Source organism: Podarcis vaucheri (genome assembly GCF_965113315.1).
Source record: "Podarcis vaucheri genome assembly, chromosome: 17".
NCBI classification, from domain to species: Eukaryota; Metazoa; Chordata; class Lepidosauria; order Squamata; family Lacertidae; genus Podarcis; species Podarcis vaucheri.
Genome location: NC_138755.1, coordinates 17,984,473 through 18,005,980, shown reverse-complemented (window position 1 = coordinate 18,005,980; position 21,508 = coordinate 17,984,473). Strand labels below are relative to the sequence as shown.

Genomic DNA, 21,508 nt, shown 5'->3' with positions numbered 1-21,508 from the left:
CTGAAGGCAGCCCTCTTTAGGGAAGCTTTTAATAATTGATGAATCACTGTATTTTAATATTCGGCTGGAAGCTGCCCAGAGTAGCTGGGGAAACCCAGGCAGGTGGGCGGGGTATAAATTATTATTGTTGTTGTTGTTATTATTATTATTATTATTATTATTATTATTATTATTATTACCTGTCCAATATCTTCAGCAAGTAGTCTACAATCTCCTCATCATTCTATTAGCTCATATTTGACTCCATCCTCATCCAACTGCATCTCTAGCCAGTTTCTTGTTTGTTGTATTTAAATATGTTTTATTGTGGGTTGCATGTCTTTAGCGATATGCTCCTTTATTATTATTATTATTATTATTATTATTATTATTATTATTATTATTATTATTATTACTGTGTTTGCATCCCTTGTTGTCTGCCTGGCTGTGTGTGTGCATGCCCTCCAAAACTGTATTCCTTTTCATTCTCCTCATTTGAACAAGTCAACTTCCATTTTCTGAAGGAAACCTTTGCCTGTATTAGATTCCTTGACTCTTTTTGTTAATCACGTTGAAGTCCTCTTGGGTTTGGTGGTGCCTTTCCAGATTGGAGTTTATATTGTAGCCGAGCTGTAATTGTGACTTTGAATAATTCCCATGCATTCTGAAGAGATCTGCTTCTTGACTTCCTTTCAACTTTTGTTTTACCAATCCCCCTCATTTTTGAGATGTTTCTTCTTTGGAATTCAAATGTGAATGTGCCAGACTTTCTTGGCAGTTGTCCACTTCCATACGCATGTGTGGAATTTGTTAACAATTCAGCCTTCGTGTTGTATGGTTTTGGGGTTTTGTCTAGCAGGGGTGTGTTTTGGGGATGGGAGTCACTTTTCAAAGAAGTGGATCATTTCCAGTTGGTCCAGGCTCCTTAGTTTTTTCTTAATAGTTTATTTAAAACTTCAAGTCTCAACCTGAAAGAGAGTTTTAAAAGGATCTCACCACCCCAGGTGAATGGGCATCAATACGGCAAACACAATTCATTGTAAGCAAGTCTAAATTGAGGCACAGTGAAGCAAAAAATATATATCTTACTTTCACATAAACATGCACGGGGTCTGAACTGCGGAGGATTGCCCAAAGTTTTACAGCTGGGGGGAGGGGGAGAGAGAGAATTGCCAAAAATGCTCACACACAGCATTGACACTGACAATCCCCGGCAGCCGACAATCGCCCACTTGCCACAGCGGCAGCCAATCGCAAACAGACCCTTTCCCAGCAAAAAATCTCTTACCTGGCTGAGAAAATCTATCCGCTGGCAATCGTGTGCAGGGCTGTCTTTAGTAGACATGGTGTCAGGATGCAAATATCTGCCCAGAGCCCCCAAATTACCACAGGTAGTGTGTGGGGGGGAAGCTGTGCGCTGCCAGCCATTGGGGGGCCGCAACTTTCCCCCATGCCGCTGCGGGAGAGCAATCCTTGCAGAAGCTTGGGAGGGAAACTGCGTGGCGGCCAGGCATAGAGTTGGCGGGGCGCAGCTTCCATCCTAAGCCTCTGCAGGGACCGCTCTCCTCCCACTGAGGCTTGGGAGGTTAGCTGCATGCCCGCCAGCCATATGGTTGACAGGGCGCAGCTGGCAGACATGCTGGGAAAGGGGAGGCCGCTGGCAAAGCCGCGCAGCTCCTCCACTCGCTGGGCACCCCTGAGAGGCTGGCGCCCTGGCGCAACGAACCACTAAGCCCTATGGGAAAGACGGCTCTGATCGTGCGCATCCCAGAATAGCAGCTGCCAATCGTAGCAGCGGCAGCCAGTCCAATGCTTTTGGTGTGCATGTGGGAAGGATTGATTTGAAAGCTTCCAATGGCATTCCTTCATCATGCCACCCAAATGATCAAGGGGGTGGATCACGAAAGGTTAGGGCAGGCACCCCCAAACTCAGCCCTCCAGACGTTTTGGGACTACAGCTCCCATCATCCCTAGCTAACGGAACCAGTGGTCAGGGATGATGGGAATTGTATTCCCAAAACATCTGGAGGGCTGGGTTTGGGGGTGCCTGGGTTAGGGCATTTGAGTATATTTAGAGAAAAGGTAAGAGGATGTGTACTTGAAGTATCTAAAATTACACATGGTGGAGCAGTAAGTGGATAGAATAATAGTAATAATAATAATAATAATAATAATAATAATAATAATAATAATAATAATAAATTTATTATTTCTACCCCGCCCATCTGACTGGGTTTCCCCAACCACTGGGTGGCTTCCAACAAAAGATACATTAAATACATTAAAACCTCAGTCATTAAAAACTTCTCTAAACAGAAGGAAATCTTTTCTCCCTCTCTCTGAACGCTAGAGAGAACCACTGAGCATTGGATGATTCGGTTCAGGCAAGAGAACAGACCTTCCTCACACATTGCACATCTTCTCCCAGAGGAGCAAGTAAGGGCCACCAGCTTGGATGAAATTAATGCATGGATGAGACTAGTTTGGAGGACTGATCCAGAAACCCCTCCTTACGTTCTTCACTCTCTTGCACAAAGTCACAAAGCTTGTGCTTCAGAACGGTTTCTGGCTTCTTCACTGGGTTGGTTTTCAGATGAGAAAACAGCCTCATGGACGCGGGGCCTCGTCATGTCCCCCACGTATTGTCAGTTGGCAGAGGTCCTTCGGTATCTTGGGTGTGGCAGTGGCAACACGGTGTGAAGAAGATCTGCCAGTCTGTCTTGTGCAGTTGCTAGCTGTCTTCTCTTGATGCCCAAATAGCATAGGAGCTGCATCCCTATTGCAAATTGTTCAACCAACCAGCTAACACCAACACTTGGCTGTTGTAATTCTAAATGGCTTTTCTGTCTGTAGTTGAACCTGTACATTTTAGCTTTTGTATCGTTAATATACTCCCTCCTCTTACTTGTTCATGTAAAGGTGCAATTGGGGGTGTGTGTATAATTCTTGATTTTGAAGAGGTAGCAGAAAACTTTTATTAGAGCAACTGAGGCTCATTCTAATCTTACTTAGCCTAGCTCAGGGGTCGGCAAAAATTTGTAGCCACGGACTGGTCCACTGTCCCTCAGACCTTGCGGCGGGCTGGAGAAGTGGCATCGGGGGGGGGGGGCTGGAAGAAGAGGCAAGAAGGGCAAGTAGTCCTGTAATATAGTGATAAGTGTTTCAACAAGGCAATATACCTGTGAACAAGAGGTGGAGACTTGACAGCTTTCCAGGGGGGTAGCTCAGCTGAACAGATACTTTGCAGATAATTTGTGTCTCCTGCTTTTTCTCTCTCACAAGCCAGCAAACTCTTTCAGTTTCACCTGGTATCTTTCCACTTAGAGCTCAGCTAATTATGCAGAGCCTGCTAACAATCCAGGAGGGACCCCCCACGGCTAGACACAATCAAAGAGCCAGCAGCAAAGTAAACGGAAAAAGTAAAAGAACTGGAAAGCACTTACTTCCTTCCCACTCACCCCCAAAAGAAGGGGAAGAGTTTTTATTTTTATTTTCTGCTGGTGTTTATGTTGTAGCTTTCCTCCATATTAAGAAAGAATGGTATTTTTTTAATTTAAAGGAGTCTGTCTTTTTGCTTGGGACGTGGGTGGTGCTGTGGGTTAAACCATAGAGCCTAGGACTTGCCGATCAGAAGGTCGGTGGTTCAAATCCCCGCGATGGGGTGAGCTCCCGTTGCTCGGTACTTGCTCCTGCCAACCTAGCAGTTCGAAAGCACGTCAAAGTGCAAGTAGATAAATAGGCACCGCTCCGGCGGGAAGGTAAACAGCGTTTCCGTGCGCTGCTCTGGTTCGCCAGAAGCGGCATAGTCATGCTGGCTAAATGACCCAGAAGCTGTACACCAGCTCCCTCGGCCAATAAAGCGAGATGAGCGCTGCAACTCCAGAATCGGTCACGACTGGACCTAATAGTCAGGGGTCCCTTTACCTTTACCTGTCTTTTTGCTTGCTTGCTTGCCCTGCTTCCATCCCTTTGATAAAAAGGGAGAGATTGGTGGATTTAGGGCTTTTTGGAAGGTGGAGGGGAGAAGATTTAGCTGGATGCCTTATGTTGAAATGGGAGTTTTGGTACTATCTGAAAATGATGGGGAGAGTGTTTAAAACTAGATCCATCAGTCAGAATGAAAGATCCCTCATCTCTTCACACCCTTCTCTCTGTTTCCCTCATCAGCTTGGCTTCCCTTGTAAACCAGCAAATTGGAAGTGGTCACTTTTCAAAGTGCTGCATTTTGGGGGCACACCCAAGTCCACAGAATAGTTCAGAACTTTAGTGGAGCCCCTGATCTGACTTGAGACACCTTGTTGACTGGCCAGTCCAACATAAGGAAAAACTCACCTCAATCATCCCATTCACCTTGTCATTGAGGATGTACACAGAGCTAGTACAGATGTCTTCTACAACCCAAGCTGGGCTACAGTGAGGGCAGGCAATCCTTGCCCAGGTGGTCTTCCTCTGTTCTGCCCACCAAGAGTCTTTGCTCATCGCATCCAGGGGTGCCTTTTTTCAAAGAGGGCCATATTTGATGAAGTGGATGTGCATGAGGGCCAGCCAAAGTTGTTGGGGGCCAGATTAAATCAGATTAGGCCCCTGAAACGGACTTTGGACATTCATAGTCAGTTGTAGAGCAAAAATGAAGAAAGCTAGGAGTTTCTTTGGGATGTGTGATCAGTGTAGACTGTTGTGCTACATGGAATGTGGTCAGTGGATTGCCCAACATTTGGGGGCTGCATTGGGAAGGAATGTACTCGTGAAAGTACTGAATATTCAGCCCTGGCGAATGTACAGAATATTGCGTGTACCAAATATTAGTACTCCTTAGTACCGCCGAGTTCAGTTGCTTTCACTGGCTGATGCGGTGATTGTTTCATCAAACGTTATTTCAATAAATATTCAAACAATGGGCAGAACACTGTGTTTTTGAGTAGGTTTAATAATAATAATAATAACAATCCAGAAATAGCACTTTTCCTTGATATCCCATCACACCGGTCCAAAACAAAAGTAGCTGATCCAATAACCTTAAAAAAAAAAGTTATGAATTTCTCATGGTGCTATTTTTGCCCCAAGTGCTGAGTTGTACATAAGGCATTCCATGCTCCTAAAGTGATACATAAATTCAGAGTTTAATAAGCAAATTAGTTTTGTACCTGTTTGCATTCCCCAACCCCTTCTCATTCGTACTTTTCCAGAAAGTGGTATATTTCAAAATTTGGAGAGACGTTTCCTTCTGTTGGTGCAAACGGTCAAAGTTAATGTGTGTACAGTGGTACCTCGGGTTAAGTACTTAATTCGTTCCGGAGGTCCGTTCTTAACCTGAAACTGTTCTTAACCTGAAGCACCACTTTAGCTAATGGGGCCTGCCGCTGTACGATTTCTGTTCTCATCCCGAAGCAAAGTTCTTAACCTGAAGCACTATTTCTGGGTTAGCGGAGTCTGTAACCTGAAGCGTATGTAACCTGAAGCATATGTAACCCGAGGTACCACTGTATGTGTTTTGTTTTTGTTTTCTTTTTAGTAGATTACTCTAGTTGATCAAAATTTAAAGGAAATCAATTGCTATTGGGTGACTTCTTACTTCCCCACCCGATCTCATGCTCTTATTACGTAAGATTGCCTGCACCCAGCACCCCCCAAAAAGGATGGACTTGGAAGTTTTAATAGTTGAATAAAACATTGTGTGCTCAGAGTTTAATATTTATTGATGAAATACTGTATAAATAAATTACCTGCTACAAGAAAGCCTTCTTCCCTCACTTGTCAGATCTTTAGCTTTGACTATGTTAGAGTTTAATTCTGAAGCTTGCCACTGGAATATCTTTAGAATGGCTCCATTAACGTTTACAGTTTCACGGTTTGGGTTTGTAATTTCTCTCTCTCCAAGTGATGCAGCATTCTTGTATGATTCATTATGCATGTGTTTTTCCTGTAGCTGTTAATGGGGAAAAGCACCAATTTGCTAGGGGTTTAGAATGTGTAAAACTTCTCCAGTTTCTGAATTCATAATTCATAATTTGAACTGCGCCTTAATTGTCTGGTTTTTAAAAAGGCCTCCTTTCACTCTCAAATGTGCAAAAAGCAAACACTGGAAATACACACACACATGCACACACACATTTTAAACATCTGTGCTTAATGGTATTAATGGCCTGAAATTTTGTGTCTGGCATTCTGAATTGCCCTGTTTGTGCTTGTTCCTTTTTACTCATTTCCTTTCTTGGTGCCTTGAAGCCCAAACACTTCTGTTCTGTTTTAGTATTTAAAATGGGGGGAGCGTGGTTACTCTGGCTATGCATTAGAGAAAGCTCTCCCGCTGCCTTTCAAAGTCCAGAGTCAGAAGCAGATTAAAATGATGCTTTGGGAGAAATTTTACCATTGGATTTTTGGGTAAAGGGAATTACGTATGGGGTATGTCAATTTCCTCTTTGATCTCCCTACATTCCCTGTTTGCTGTATCATTCTCGAATGTCATTTTGGGTGGAATGGGCACGGGGAATTTTGCCTTTTCAGAGAAGTATCTCATGGAAAGAGTGGAGGAAGCCAGTTCGTCTTAATATCCTACAATTCTGCAACATTTCATTAGATTGGTTTTGTGCTGTGATCTTACCTGCATCCAGTATGTTTCGCACATGAATATTTAAGAGCTTGTTTTTGTTTGTTTTTTGCTTATGCCTGTGTAGCAAAATGGATTGTTCCCAAACAGGGGTCAGCAAACTTTTTCAGCAGGGGGCCGGTCCACTGTACCTCAGACCTTGTGGGGGGCCGGACTATATGGGGGGGGTGAACGAATTCTAATGCCCCACAAATAACCCAGAGATGCATTTTAAATAAAAGGACACATTCTACTCATGTAAAAACACGCTGATTCCCGGACTGTCTGCTGGCCAGATTTAGAAGGCAAATGGGCTGGATCCAGCCCCCGGGCTTTAGTTTGCCTACCCAGGTTCTAAAACATTATTAACGATAAGTTTTTTAAAAAGAAAGCAAAAGTTCAGGGGAGTTTTGAAAGCTGTGTGGTTTGGTTTTGGTTGAGTTAGGTTAATTCCTTAGCTCGTGAAGTTTCTATTTCCGAAGTTGCAACGATGATTTCACCAGCGTGTGTACTTCATTGTGTTCAAATTCTAATATACAATAATAATTCTTGACTCATTACAGCTGACAGTCTGAATGATTTCCCTGTTGTTTACTTGTCAAAGGCTGATATTTTTATAATTACCAAGCATGGGAAACATAATGGCATGGATGCATAGCCAGATGAACATAATTTACTTAACTTGTGCCTTTAGACTTGAGTGCACGAACTCGTTTTTATTTTTCAGAAGCGGAAGAAAACTCTATTGGTAGCAGAGAGGCTGCTGTATAATCCTTCACATCCCTAAAGTATGAAAATGAAGAAATATGTTTAAAACTTTACATTTGCCTCGGGCAATTTAGGTCTAATTTGATGCATCTCATTTTCTTTATCTTCAATAGTTGTTTACCTTTTCTATAGTGATTTAACAAATCTCCATCTTTCTATCTCAGAATTAAAGTTGAATGTTCTGGGGTGTGCAGGTTAGTTGTGTAAATTCTCAGTTCATCTCTACTCCTGATCACTTCCCTTGCTTTGAGCTTCCTAGCAGAAATATGCTCTAGTGGTGAGGTGGGCTGTGTGTTTGGGTTTTTTTGGCAGATAAGACTTGAAAATCTCCCTGCTTTTTTTTGGGGGGGGGTGCGGATGGTGGCTAATGGATTGAGGTTGAATATTGACAAGGCAGTAGTACTGTTTCTGCAGGACAGGGGGTGGGCAGGTGGGAGACGACTCCCTGGTCCTGAATGGGACCTGGTGCACAGCCTGGGAGTTATTTTGGTCTTACAGCTGTCCATGGAGCTGCAATTGTCCATGGACAATTCTGTCCATGGGCGGCTGTCTACCATCTCCATTTGAGACCCTACCTGCCTGCGCCCTGTTGCGCCAGAGAGGTACATGCTCTGGTTATCTCCCACTTGGACTACTGCAATGTGCTCTACGTGGGGCTACCTTTGAAGGTGACTCAGATATGACAACTAATCCAGAATTCAGCTGCCAGACTAGTGACTGGGAGTGACCGCCAGAACCATATAAGTCGTCCTAAAAGATCTTCAGTTGGTCCTGGTATGTTTCCGAGCACAACTCAAAGCCCTAAATGGCTTTGGCTCTGGATACCTCAAAGAGTGTCTCCATCCCCATTGTCCAGCCCAGACACTTGAGGTCCAGCTCCGAGGGCCTTCTGGCAGTTCCCTCCCTGCGAGAAGTGAAGTTACAGGAAACCAGGCAGAGGACCTTCTTGGTAGTAGCTCTCGCCCTGTGGAATGCCCTCCCATCAGATGCAAGGAGATAAATCACTACACAACTTTTAGAAGACACCTGAAGGCAGCCCTGTTTAGGGAAGCTTTTTCATGTTTCATATTTTACTGTGGTTTTATAATTTGCTGCAAGCTGCCCAGAGTCAACCCAGACAGATGGGCGCCATGTATATAAATTATTAGTATTGGTATTAGTATTAATTAACTTCATTGCTCCTGCTTTGTCGCTTTCAGATCCTGCCTCTTTCTGCACCAGTGGTCAGGAGATGTGACTCCAGTTTAGAATTTAAGATGCAACAACAGCTTTGTTGATAAGAATTTTAAAATATCCGCAATGGATTAAAACATAACCTCTAAATTCCTTTCCACTGGTGTAGATTTATATTAATCTGAGACACTGGAGCACTTTCCTTAAACCTTTCTTAGCACCTGATGAGTTGTCTTCCTGTTTAAGGTGGGTCCACTAGCTGTTCATAGGTATTTATGCTGCTGTCACCCCCACCCCATACCACTGAGTGGTAAATTGGACAATCCTCACGTGGACTGCCTGTTCCAACTCCTAAACCTTGAACCCATGATGTCCATATGTGAGGATATCCTCTTTTATCCTGCTAAAAATGGCTCAAGGGACTCCCAAACTCCACTCATACCTTCCTATGCTTTGTGAAGGTTCTATTTAGCCTTCTGCATTTTTTTAAAACCAACTTTTGTACTGTGTGTTGTTGTTGTTTTTTGTAACCTGCCCTGGGACCTCCTGGTGTCGTGCGGCTAAGAAATCTAATAAATAGTAATACTTCTACCCTTGCCAGTATGGTTTTGCTGAAGAAATCCCTTCAGCCCTGGCCACTGTAAATGGGCTCTTGGGTCCCCAAATATTGGCAACCAGAATTAACCCATGTTGGGTTGTTGGTGCTGGACTAAATGCAACAGGAGGAAGAGAGCAAGATCCCTTCTCTTTTTATCATTTCATAACTTTGTAGCATCTCTTCTTTCTCTAGGTAAGCTGGGTGAAAAAGTGCTCTTCTGTGGGAATGGGGAAAGGAATAGGATGTATACACATACACACACACACACACACACACACACATACAGAGAGAGAGAGAGAAAGAGAGAGAGAGAGGATATGATATGATATGAATCTAATTCGTTCCAGGGGTTTGTGCACACCCCAAAAATTTCGCAAGAAGAGGTGCTGCTTCTGCGCATGCGCGCATGGCAAAACCTGGAAGTATACACTTTTGGGTTTGCTATGTTCGCAACCCGAAAGTTACGTTACCGAAAGGTAATGTAACCCGAGGGTCCACTGTGCGTATGTGTGTATATATATACACATATACACAATCTTGCTCAACAGAGTAGAGTTGAACATGCATTTTTTCTGTGGGGTGATCCCCTATAGTTTTACCTTCTTGGTACTTGGATTGCTGTGACTACTGGGGTGCTTTTTCTGATTACATATAAGTGTTTGGTTGGTTGGGATCTGGAATAGAGCCATCTTGACAGTGGCACCTCTACCCTCTGAGATCAGGCAAGTGCCTACTTTGAGTTAGCAAAATTTGTGGTTCGTTGGCCTTATGGATGATCCAAGAGTACGACTGGCCGATTTAGACATGAAATTGACAAAGCGATTTATTTAAACTTGGAAGTATTTTGTTAATACTTTCCACAGGCTTTGTATTGTATTGTGCTTTGTGGCCAAAGGGTGGGGTATAAATTCTTCAAATAAGTCTTCTGCAGGGTGGAAATGTGCACACAGAGCTTGTCTGCTGCTAGAATTGATCATTTTGGTACAGTGGTACCTCAGGTTACATACATTTCAGGTTACATACGCTTCAGGTTACAGACTTCACTAACCCAGAAGTAGTGCTTCAGGCTAAAAACTTTGCTTCAGGATAAGAACAGAAACTGTGCTCCGGCGGCACAGCGGCAGCAGGAGGCCCCATTAGCTAAAGTGGTGCTTCAGGTTAAGAACAGACCTCCGGAACGAATTAAGTTCTTAACCCGAGGTACCACTGTATTAGTATAAAGTAGGCTTCCTCAAACTCGGCCCTCCAGTTGTTTTTGACCTACAACTCCCATGATCCCTAACTAGCAGGACCAGTGGTCTGGGATGATGGGAATGGTAGTCCCAAAACATCTGGTGGGCCAAGTTTGAGGAAGCCTGGTATAAGGCTCAGTTGTTTGTCATCTTTTTAATTTTTAAATTGTCTCCTCCATTCTTCTTCAAAATTTTATGGTCCTGGGATGGGTCACAAAATAATAACTCAAATAAGAATAATAAAACCATTTAAAATGATTTAAGAATAGCATTAGAAAGCAGATGGCAACCGTCAGTATAGCTCAGACATTGTCTTCCTCTCTCACACCCATACTTGGTGTTTTTTTTCAAGGAAAAGATGGTACGCATCCTGTCCCCCACTGCACCCCTGCCATCGCCATTTGCCCCCTACCTGCCCCCTCGCCCCTTGTGGCAGCAAGATGGTGGTGGAGGGAAAGAGGGGACAGTATGAAAACATTAGGATTGTCCCAATAGTAGGGAGACGCAGAATAGAATGGCTTCTATGTCCTGTAGGCCAAAGTTGTAGTGTTGGGTTCACAAAAGTTGTATATTAGGTAAAGCAGCAATCTTTTCTGAAAGTGATAAAGTTAAGTACTGATACATAGCCAGACTACTAAAATTGCTAAGCAGTTAATTGAGAACAAAAGTTATTTCATGCATTTAAAGGGGGTATCTCGGGAAAAAGTGCTGGGAAAACAACAAATAATTTTTATTTTTATTTTTGCCTTTTCCCCACATTGATTTTGTTTGCTTTTAAATGTGTGCACTTGAACTAGGATTTTTTAAAAAGGGGGGGACCTTTGGCCAAACATTCATTTTCAAACGTTTTTGTTTGAAAGCTTAACCAGAGATTGGGGAATTTCATTTCCCAACTATAAATGACTTTCAGCTTGTGCTATATGACAAGCGATGCATTATTAATGTCCCAATCTTGGAAATTCTCTTCGTAGCAAAGGTTTGAAATTGAACGTCCACTGGCAAAAAGTTTTTCACTGATCCACACTAGACTTCCACATACCCCTTTGAGATCGTTTCAAATGAAATTTGTCAGATTAAAAATAGTAGCTATGCAACATTTTGGAGGAGAGAGTTGCTTCCCATATTACGTTTCTAAGGTGTGAGTACGTTAGGCGGTATCTAGCTAACTCATTCCATCAGTGCAAGGATTTCCACTTGTTCAAAAAACTTCCCCTCTGCACTCCCTGCTCCCCCCCTTTTTTTTAAAAAAACAAAACTGTTCTGGGGGTTCCCCGATCCTTTGGAACAGATTTTTTTTTGGAGGGAGGGAGAAAGTTCTGTTGTGAAAGTAAAATCCTAAATTGCCTTCGCTACCACGAGCCCTTCCTCTCTGCTAACATGTCATCAACTTTCAGGGGTGGGGTTGAGCGATACATTGTGATATATCACCCAAAAACGATTTGAAGTGCATCTCATGATTTCGGTTTCCTTCCTTCCTTTAAAGATTTACCACTGTGTTAGCTTTCATGGATTGCATCCGTTTCGTGAAGTTATTATCGTTAGTTGGTTGAGAGAGTGAAAGGTAAAAAAATAAAATAGTGGGCCCAGATGGCTGAAAATACCATCAGCCTTGCTTTGCAAGGCTAACCAGGACTAGGGCCAGTAAGCACACAGCCATCAGAGGCCAAGGCATGGGGAGACGCAATATTCAGAGGACAAGCATCTTGGGATGTAAACAAGTCACAATGACCATTGTCAGTAGGCTTTGGCGTAGGCCTTGGGTGTATACAATGGTACCTTGGTTCTCAAATGCTTTGGTACTCAAACAACTTGGAACCCAAAGACTACAAGTCAATGTTCCGGTTTGCAAACTTTTTTCAGAAACCGAACGTGCTCTGTTTTAAGTGTTACGCTTCCAATATTAGTGCCACACTTCCATTTTGAGTGTTACACTGAAGTCTGTCTCTTTTTACTATTTATTTTGCGTTTTTGTGGGTCTTTTTTGTGACTGTCTGGAACCCAGTTCAGCTACTCATTGATTGATTGATTGTGTGACTGCAGTACATTGTTTATTGCTTTCATTTTATGGACCAATGGCCTCATTAGATAGTAAAATGCACGTTAAATTGCTGTTTTAGGGGTTGTTTTTAAAAGTCTGGAATGGATTAATCCGTTTTGTATTACTTTCTATTGGAAAGCGCCTTGGTTTTGGAACGCTTTGGTTTTGGAACAGACTTCCAGAATGGATTAAGTTTGAGAACCGAGGTACCACTGTATACTGAATCGTCCTGGCTGGCTGATGGTTATTTGTTTGGCAGTCAAACCTGGGTTATGGATCACCCGATGATGATTGCCACACACATGAGGAACAAGGATATAGTTTGAGTGCCTCACTTGTAGTTCTATAAATCATTTAATGTGCCAACACGAATGGAAGTTATTAATTTTTCAGTTGTATAAGGGATTCTTATTTCGACCGGAATGTAATTGAAATTAATAAGATTTTGGAACGCAGAAATAAAGGAAATCATCAAACCCTCAATTCTAGCACGGGGAGGGGGGGAACCTAAATTATACAATTCTGTATTTGATTTATTGGTATTAGTAATTGTATTATAATTTGGTGTTGTTATAATGAGGCTGTTATTGGATTGTACATTCATACCTCATGTTACGTTTGCTTCAGGTTATATTATTTCAGGTTACGTCCCGCGGCGACCTGGGTTTCGCCGCTCGTGCATGCGCAGAAGCGCTAAATCACGCTTTGCGCATGCGCGCAAGCTCCAAATCGCGCTGCGCACCTGCGCAGATGTGGTGCTTCAGGTTGCGCTCTTTTCAAGTTGCGAATGGGCCTCCAGAACGGATCCCGTTTGCAACCGGAGGTACCACTGTAATTGAAAATAAATAAAACTTATTATAAAAAAAGATCACCCTATGACGGACATCAGTTCGGGTCAAGCCTTCCAAGCTCACCATCTTGGGCGGGGATGGGGGGCTGCTTTGGCCCATTAACCCCTGTCTGGGCATCTGGACAGAAGCAGCTCCCCCTGATCTCCTTTAAGGGGGCACCATGAATCCTTACATAAAGAGAATCAAATTGATACATTCTAATGTCTAGTTAAGGGACGCGGGTGGCGCTGTGGGTTAAACCACAGAGCCTAGGACTTGCCAATCAGAAGGTTGGCGGTTCGAATCCCTGCAACAGTGTGAGCTCCCGTTGCTCAATCCCTGTTCCTGCCAACCTAGCAGTTTGAAAGCACATCAAAATGCAAGTAGATAAATAGGGTAAACGGCGTTTCCATGCGCTGCTCTGGTTCACTAGAAGTGGCTTAGTCATGCTGGCCACATGATGCGGAAGCTGTACACCGGCTCCCTCGGCCAATAAAGTGAGATGAGCGTCACAACCCCAGAGTCAGCCACGATTGGGCCTAATGGTCAGGGTTCCCTTTACCTTTAATGTCAAGTTATTCTGTGATAACAATACAGTGGTGCCCCGCAAGACGAATGCCTCGCAAGACGGAAAACTCGCTAGACGAAAGAGTTTTCCGTTTTGGAGGTGAGTCACAAAACGAATTTCCTATGGGCTTGCTTCGCAAGACGACAGTGTCTTGCGAGTTCCTGCTGGGTTTTTTTCCTTTCCCCCCTTTTTCTAAGCCGCTAAGCCGCTTATCAGCTGATCCGATCAGCAGATAAGCCGCTAATAGCGCTAATCCGCTTATCCTTCAATGGGCTTGCTTTGCAAGACGAAAAAACCGCTAGACGAAGAGAATCACAGAACGGATTCTTTTCGTCTTGCGAGGCACCACTGTAATGGAAATGTTCAGGCTAACAGCTGGGTATTCTGAGAGATCAGAATATTCTCCCACTGGCTTCTGAACATTTCCATGCCTGATTTTCCAAATTTATTTTTGTTTGTCCTTTTGCTTTACAGAATGACCTTTTCATTTCTTCTGGAACAATTTCTTTTTAACCTTGAAAGTTACAATCCACCAATGTTAAGAGAAGGGGATAAGAAATGGCCAACATTGCTCCGGTTTCTGCCCTTAGCACAAGGGGAGTGGAGCACATAATTTTGGAACTGAAATCAGTGCTTTATGGAAATGCAAAGAGCTGCAAATGTTGTAAAAAAATTCACTTGTGCACATGTACACACACTTATCGCAGCATTGGGGGAACCTGAAGCTCACAGGCAAAATTGGACCCAGCAGTGGTCGCAATTGAGTCTATGCGGCAGATTTTCCCCAAACCACACCTACCTGCTTCATAACTGATGGTGTATGTGAGGGGTCTGCAAACTTTCAGCAGGGGCCGGTCCACTGTCCCGCAGACCTTGTGGAGGGCCGGACTATTTTTTTTGGGGGGTGGGGGATGAACGAATTCCCATGCCCCACAAATAACCCAGAGATGCATTTTTAATAAAAGCACACATTCTACTCATGTAAAAACACGCTGATTCCCGGACCTTCTTGCGGGCTGGATTTAGAAGGCAGTTGGGCATGATCCGGCCTTAGTTTGCCTACCCATTGTGTATGTGATGTCAGGTAAGGGCACGGCTGCAAAGGAGCAACACGAAGCCTTGAAGTCTGCTTCCGATTGTTCCTCAAGGAGTCAGGGAAATGCTTCTTTTGCCTGTGCAGCTTGAAATCAAGCCTTGCGAACAAAGGAAAGCTCTTTGCCAGGTGTCATGGTGATGCCGGGTGATTCCTTGACAGTTTCATCGCTGTGCTCTTTGCATCCTTCCTGTTTGGACTGGTTCGTACTAGAATTTTGGAACTTTGCACCTTGCATGTCTGTGGCATTTAGCATAGTTGAGGGTGTTCTTGGATCATAACTGTCAACGTTTCCCCTTTTCAAAGGGAAATTCCATTATTCTGAATAGGATTCCTTGCAAGAAAAGGGAAAAGTTGATAGCTATGTCTTAGATACCTGCCTCTTTGCCCACTGTGTAACAGTGCTGTTGGATCTGGTATACAGCCGTTTCTGGCAAGGTTGAATGCCTAACTCACATTAATTTAATTTAATTTCTTAGGTGCCTACTACTAAAAATAGTTTTGAGGTGACTTACAATATATTATATATATATATATCTAATACACCGTACTTCACAGTGGAATATGCATGAGCTAAATCGACAGTGAAGTGCTTTTCCTGAAGAGACATTGATCAAATTGGATTGCATCTCTACTTTAATATTATACCGTTACCTTAAGTTTAGCGGTGCACTTGGGGGCGAATGATGTGTCCTTCCAGAGAATGGCTCCTGTCTCGTTCTCCTTTTGCTAGCAACCACTGGTTGTTCGTTGCCATTTCAGTTCCCTCAGCAAATGCTAGAGCCGTGGTTCCCAAACTTTTTTCTCTTGGCCACGCTTTCAGAATAAAAATTTGCTTCGCGCCATACAGAATTTTTCAGAGATACGAAATACCCTGGAAAACAAACAAACACAAACAAACAAAAACTCTTAGCAATGCTTGATTTATATGGGTAGGCAAACTAAGGCCCAGGGGCCAGATCCGGTCCAATTCCTTCTAAATCCGACCCGCAGACTGTCTGGGAATCAGCGTGTTTTTACATGAGTAGAATGTGTGCTTTTATTTAAAATGAATCTCTGGGTTATTTGTGGGGCATAGGAATTCGTTCTTTTTTTCTCTCTCTCCAAAATATAGTCTGGCCCCCCACAAGGTCTGAGGGACGGTGGACCGGCCCCCTGCTGAAAAAGTTTGCTGACCCCTGATTTATAACATAAAACGTAACTACTTTATAATGTGATCATCCAAAAAAGTATGACACAATGTAGCTACATAAGAACATGAACCATTCCCAATATATAATTTTAAACGACGACTAGGATTGTCCTCAATATCACTTAGAGGCGTAGAATTGTAGAGTTGGAAGGGACCACAAGGTGTGTCCAGTTCAATCCCCTGCAATGCAAAAATATTTTGCCCAACATGGGGCTCAAACCCACGACCCTAAGATCGAGTCTGATGTTGTACTACCTGAGCTACATAAGCACACCTCCAATACTCTTGTTCTCATTTTGAAAAAAAATATCTATCCATATTCTGCAAATAAAAATAATAATTTTGATACTGTACTGTACTATGTTGAAATATTTAAATGTTCCATTGATTGTTTTTGAATCTTCCCACCCCGCTTTCCGTGCTCTCCTGCCACACCAGGGTGGCGTACCACACCCTTTGAGAGCCACTGTGCTAGAGCATACTTTGCATGTGGGTTAAACCACAAAGCCTAGGACTTGCCGATCAGAAGGTTGGTGGTTTGAATCCCCGCGACGGTGTGAGCTCCCGTTGCTCGGTCCCTGCTCCTGCCAACCTAGCAGTTCGAAAGCATGTCAAAGTGCAAGTAGATACCTTCTGGCAGGAAGGTAAACGCCGTTTTTGTGCGCTGCTCTGGTTCGCCAGAAGCGGCTTAGTCATGCTGGCTACATGACCCGGAAGCTGTACGCCGGCTCCCTTGACCAATAAAGTGAGATGAGCGCCGCAACCCCACAGTCGGTCACGACTGGACCTAATGGTCAGGGGTCCCTTTACCTTTACCTATGATTGCAATGCATTTTTGTATTCTTGTGTATTTTTTCACACTATATAGAATTGTTAATCTCATTTACTATGTAGCTGAGGCAGGAACATGCCGTAGGATTCTTGGGAGCCCTTTTCTGGTGGTAGTCCTTCCATCGGCGCAACCACAGGAGCCCGCCCCATCCCTCTAAACATTAGAGATACTGGGCTGCTTCCCGCCGCTCCACATGTAATGTTCCTGCTCTGTAGCATCTTTCATGTCTGACTTTATGTCACCATCAATATAATACATATTAATAGTTTATAGGTCTTTTATGGTGACAGTCTGCTTTCCTATTTGCTATGCGCACAGGTAAACAAAATAGCATTTGATACAGTGGTGGCTCCCACTGGTAGAAAGAAAAGGGACTACAGTGGTACCTCGTGGGATGGGATCCGTTCCAGAGGCCCGTCCGTAATATGAAATGCCCGCAACTTGAAGCGTTCCAGGCGCGCGGCACAATTTGGTGCTTCTATGCATGCGTGAGCGGCGAAACCTGGAAGTAACCCTCGCAACACGTCTTACGGTTCTCTTACGTTCCCCTTTCTCTATTCTCTGTACACATTTGATTGCACCCCACTGTATAAGTCCAACACAATCATCAAATTTGCGGATGACACAACAGTGGTGGGGCTCATCAGTGGAAACGATGAGACTGCTTATAGGAAAGAAGTACAGGGGTTAATTCAATGGTGTAAAGAAAATAATCTTATGCTTAACACCAAAAAAACCAAAGAACTCATAATTGACTTTAGGAGAAAGAAAAGTGTATTGTTACCATTGCACATAAATGGCGAGGAAGTGGAGAGGGTTGGTAGTTTTAAATACCTGGGCATTTATATCTCGGAGGACCTCTCATGGACTACAAATATTAATATGGTTGTGAGAAAGGTGCAGGGGAGGTTGTATTTCCTGAGAATGCTCAGGGGACTGAATCTATCCCAGCACCTACTCCTGTCCTATTATCATAGTACCGTCGAGAGTGTCTTAACCTATAGTATATTATCGTGGTATGGGAGCAGCTCTGAAACGGATAAAAAAGCTTTACAGCGAACAATTAAAATTGCCCAGAACGTTATTGGGCTCCGACTACCAACCCTGGATGAGATCTTCACGTCTCGCATCTTAAAGAAGTCACATAACATTCTGAGAGATCCCACCCACCCTGCCCACAACTTCTTTGAGCTATTGCCTTCGGGCAGAAGATATAGGACAATGAAAACACGAACCACACGCCTTCTGAACAGTTTCTATCCAAGAGCCCTGATTGCACTAAATAATGATCTCAGGGCCAGTTGCAAGGTTTAGTAAGTAGGGAGAGGAAGGAATGAGATAGGTTTAGGTTATGTTATGCTTTTAATAGGTCATGCTATATTCTAGATTGTGTATGTTTTATAGATTTATAGATTATGACCAAATAGGATGAGAGCTCGGAGATACGTGCAAATGTATATGTGTATCCGGTCTTTGGGTGGGTGTTTGATTTTCGTTGCTGTGCATACTGTGTATATACGGACAATGACAATAAATTATCTAATCTAATCTAATCTAAACCCTCCAAAATCATATTTTTGGAGAGTGCAGGAGACTTTGGGAAGAAAGAGGGAATTGATAATAATAATTATTTATTATTTATACCCCGCCCATCTGGCTGGGTTTCCCCAGCTACTCTGGGCGGCTTCCAACTGAATATTAAAAACAGTACAGCATCAAACATTAAAAACTTCCCTAAAGAGGGCTGCCTTCAGTTGTCTTTTAAAAGTAAAATACCATATTTTTCGCTCCATTGGACGCACCGGACCATAGGAGGGGGAGAACAGGGAATTTTTTTTTTCTTCTTCTCCCCCTCTAAAACAAGGTGCGTTCAAGGTACATTCACCAGAGCTTGTGGTGCTAGCGGTGGGGGGAAGCGCTGCTTCCCCCCACCGCCAGCCTCAAAGATCCCTGAAGCCTTTGGAGCGCAGCGCCCCGCTGCCCTACAGAGGTTTGCGCGCAGCCATCCCCAAGCTAGAGCAGCGAGATTGAGCCCTCCGTCTCGCTGTTGGGAACAGCCTTGCTAGCTTCTGCAGGACAGCGGGGTGAAGGCACCGTCCCCAAGCTAGAGCAGCAAGACGGAGCGCTCCGCAGTGCTCTGTCTTCCTGTTCTGGCTTTGGGCTTAGCGGCGCAGCCTGCATTTGCTCTATAGGACGCACACACATTTCCCCTTAATTTTTTGAGGGGGGAATGTGCGTCCTATAGAACGAAAAATACGGTAGTTGTTTATTGCTTTGACATCTGCTGGGAGGGCATTCCACAGGGCAGGCGCCACTACCGAGAAGGCCCTCGGCGCTGGATCTCAGTGTCCGGGCTGAACGATGGGGGTGGAGACGCTCCTTCAGGTATACAGGACTGAGGCCGTTTAGGGCTTTCAAGGTCAGCACCAAGACTTTGAATTGTGCTCGGAAATGTACTTGGAGCCAATGCAGATCTCTCAGAACCGGTGTTATGTGGTCCCGGCGGCCACTCCCAGTCACCAGTCTAGCTGCCGCATTCTGGATTAATTGCAGTTTCCGGGTCACCTTCAAAGGTAGCCCCACATAGAGCGTGTTGCAGTAGTCCAAGCGGGAGATAACTAGAGCATGCACCACTCTGGCAAGACAGTCCGCGGGCAGGTAGGGTCTTAGCCTGCGTACCAGGTGGAGCTGTTAGACAGCTGCCCTGGACACAGAATTAACCTGCGCCTCCATGGACAGCTGTGAGTCCAAAATGACTCCCAGGCTGCGCACCTGGTCCTTCAGGGGCACAGTTACCCCATTCAGGACCAGGGAATCCCCCACACCCGCCCACCCCCTGTCCCCCAAAAACAGTACTTCTGTCTTGTCAGGATTCAACCTCAATCTGATGGGAACATGCATGTGTCCACAAGTAAAAAACCAGTGTATCAGAAAGGATATACACGCTATGCCAACTATCAATATTTATTATATGCGACTGTAGCCTAACATGGAAGCTACCGTATTTTTCGCCCTATAGGACACACTTCCCCCCCTCCAAAAATGAAGGGGAAATGTGTGTGCATCCTGTGGGGCGAATGCAGGCTTTCGCTGAAGCCTGGAGAGCGAGGGGGGTTGGTGCGCACAGACCCCTCTTGCTCTCCAGGCTTCAGGAAGCTCTGCGCAACCCTAGGGAGACTGGCGCGACTTCCCACCAGGCTCCCTAGGCTTGCGGATAGCAGGCTGTTCTGGGGGCTTCCCCCCGCGCCAGCCCCGCCCCTGGGGGGGATTAATTTTTTTCCCCTTTATTCCCCCCCAAAAAAACCTAGGTGCGTCCTATGGGGCGGTGCACCTATGGGGTGAAAAATACGGTAATTACATAGTAAGCAGGTACCTCTCACCAGCCTCCAGGTGTTTTTGCCTGCCTGGAATGCGATGTTGACGTTCAGTGATGCCTCATGGCCGCAAGGATGGAGAAATGTCTATGTGTGGGTGCCCAACTCCTCTGATGTCTGTAGGGTCTACAGTGGTACCTCAGTTTAAGAACTTAATTTGTTCTGGAGGTCTGTTCTTAACCTGAAACTGTTCTTAACCTGAGGTACCACTTTAGCTAATGAGGCCTCCCACTGCCGCCGCACGATTTCTGTTCTCATCCTGAAGCAAAGTTCTTAACCTGAGGTACTATTTCTGGGTTAGCAGAGTCTGTAACCTGAAGCGTCTGTAACCTGAGGTACCACTGTACTGTATTAAGTCATATGGATCACTCCACTCAGAAGACAGTCTGAGGGAGAAGGCACTGGCCTCTGGTTAAAAATGGGACCCCCACCCTGATAGAAAATGTGTTTCACATCTCATAAGAAGAGCTCACCCGCAGAAAGCTTGGATCCATTTTCCCAGGCTCCCTGAATAGAATACCTGTCTATATATCTAAGTGTAGTTGCTGTATGCTAACTTGTGCTTCAGAAATTCCAAGCGTTGTGTACCTGCATCTGTTTAAAGTTTTGTGACAACTTGCACTATTGCTGTTCTTCTGACAATAGCATAGTTTGTTTGCATGCTTCAGTGAGTACTTGGGAAGTAAATTAGCTGGCAACTATAAATTATTTTTAAAGTTACTTAGGCTGTCTTTTATTTTGTCTTCAGTGTAAAATAGCTTATCTACCTCTTGCTAATAAAGGCTTAAGATACAAATGTAGTTGCTTGCATCGTTGGGTAATAACATTTTTCTTCCCCTTTCTCTTTTTTCTTTTTTACAATCAGGACAAAGCTTGGGGTATGGATTTGTGAACTACATTGACCCTAAGGATGCTGAAAAGGCGATCAATACTCTGAATGGATTGAGACTTCAAACCAAAACAATAAAAGTATGTAGATCTTTTATGGGGGAAATTAAGTGCTACTGGAAGACAGTGCCCATTGCTATTTGTGCTATGTGTTTCCAAAGGCTATACCTGGCTTTTGAATTGGTGGTTTATTCACAAGTCTTTAATTCCTGGGGCCCATACTACCAGTTTGCATATGCAAGGATATTCAGGACAAGTTTTTACCTCCATAGCAGGCATTTGCAAATATTCTAAAATGGCATCCTTACACTTGGTAATTTACATAGTGTTCTAATGTATAGATGCTAGGAGAGGATA

The 21,508-nt window shown here is 44.1% G+C and overlaps 1 protein-coding gene across 14 annotated transcripts in view; it reads left to right on the top strand.

Annotated features, from left to right (window-relative positions):
* ELAVL2 (ELAV like RNA binding protein 2) overlaps positions 1–21,508 on the top strand; it is a 156,049-nt gene that overhangs the window by 106,588 nt on the left and 27,953 nt on the right. For all 14 annotated transcript variants that reach the window (XM_082205059.1, XM_082205057.1, XM_082205054.1 and 11 more), the window contains one exon: positions 21,129–21,232. In XM_082205059.1, coding sequence (XP_082061185.1) covers positions 21,129–21,232 — 104 coding nt within the window. The remainder of the gene's footprint in view (positions 1–21,128; positions 21,233–21,508) is intronic.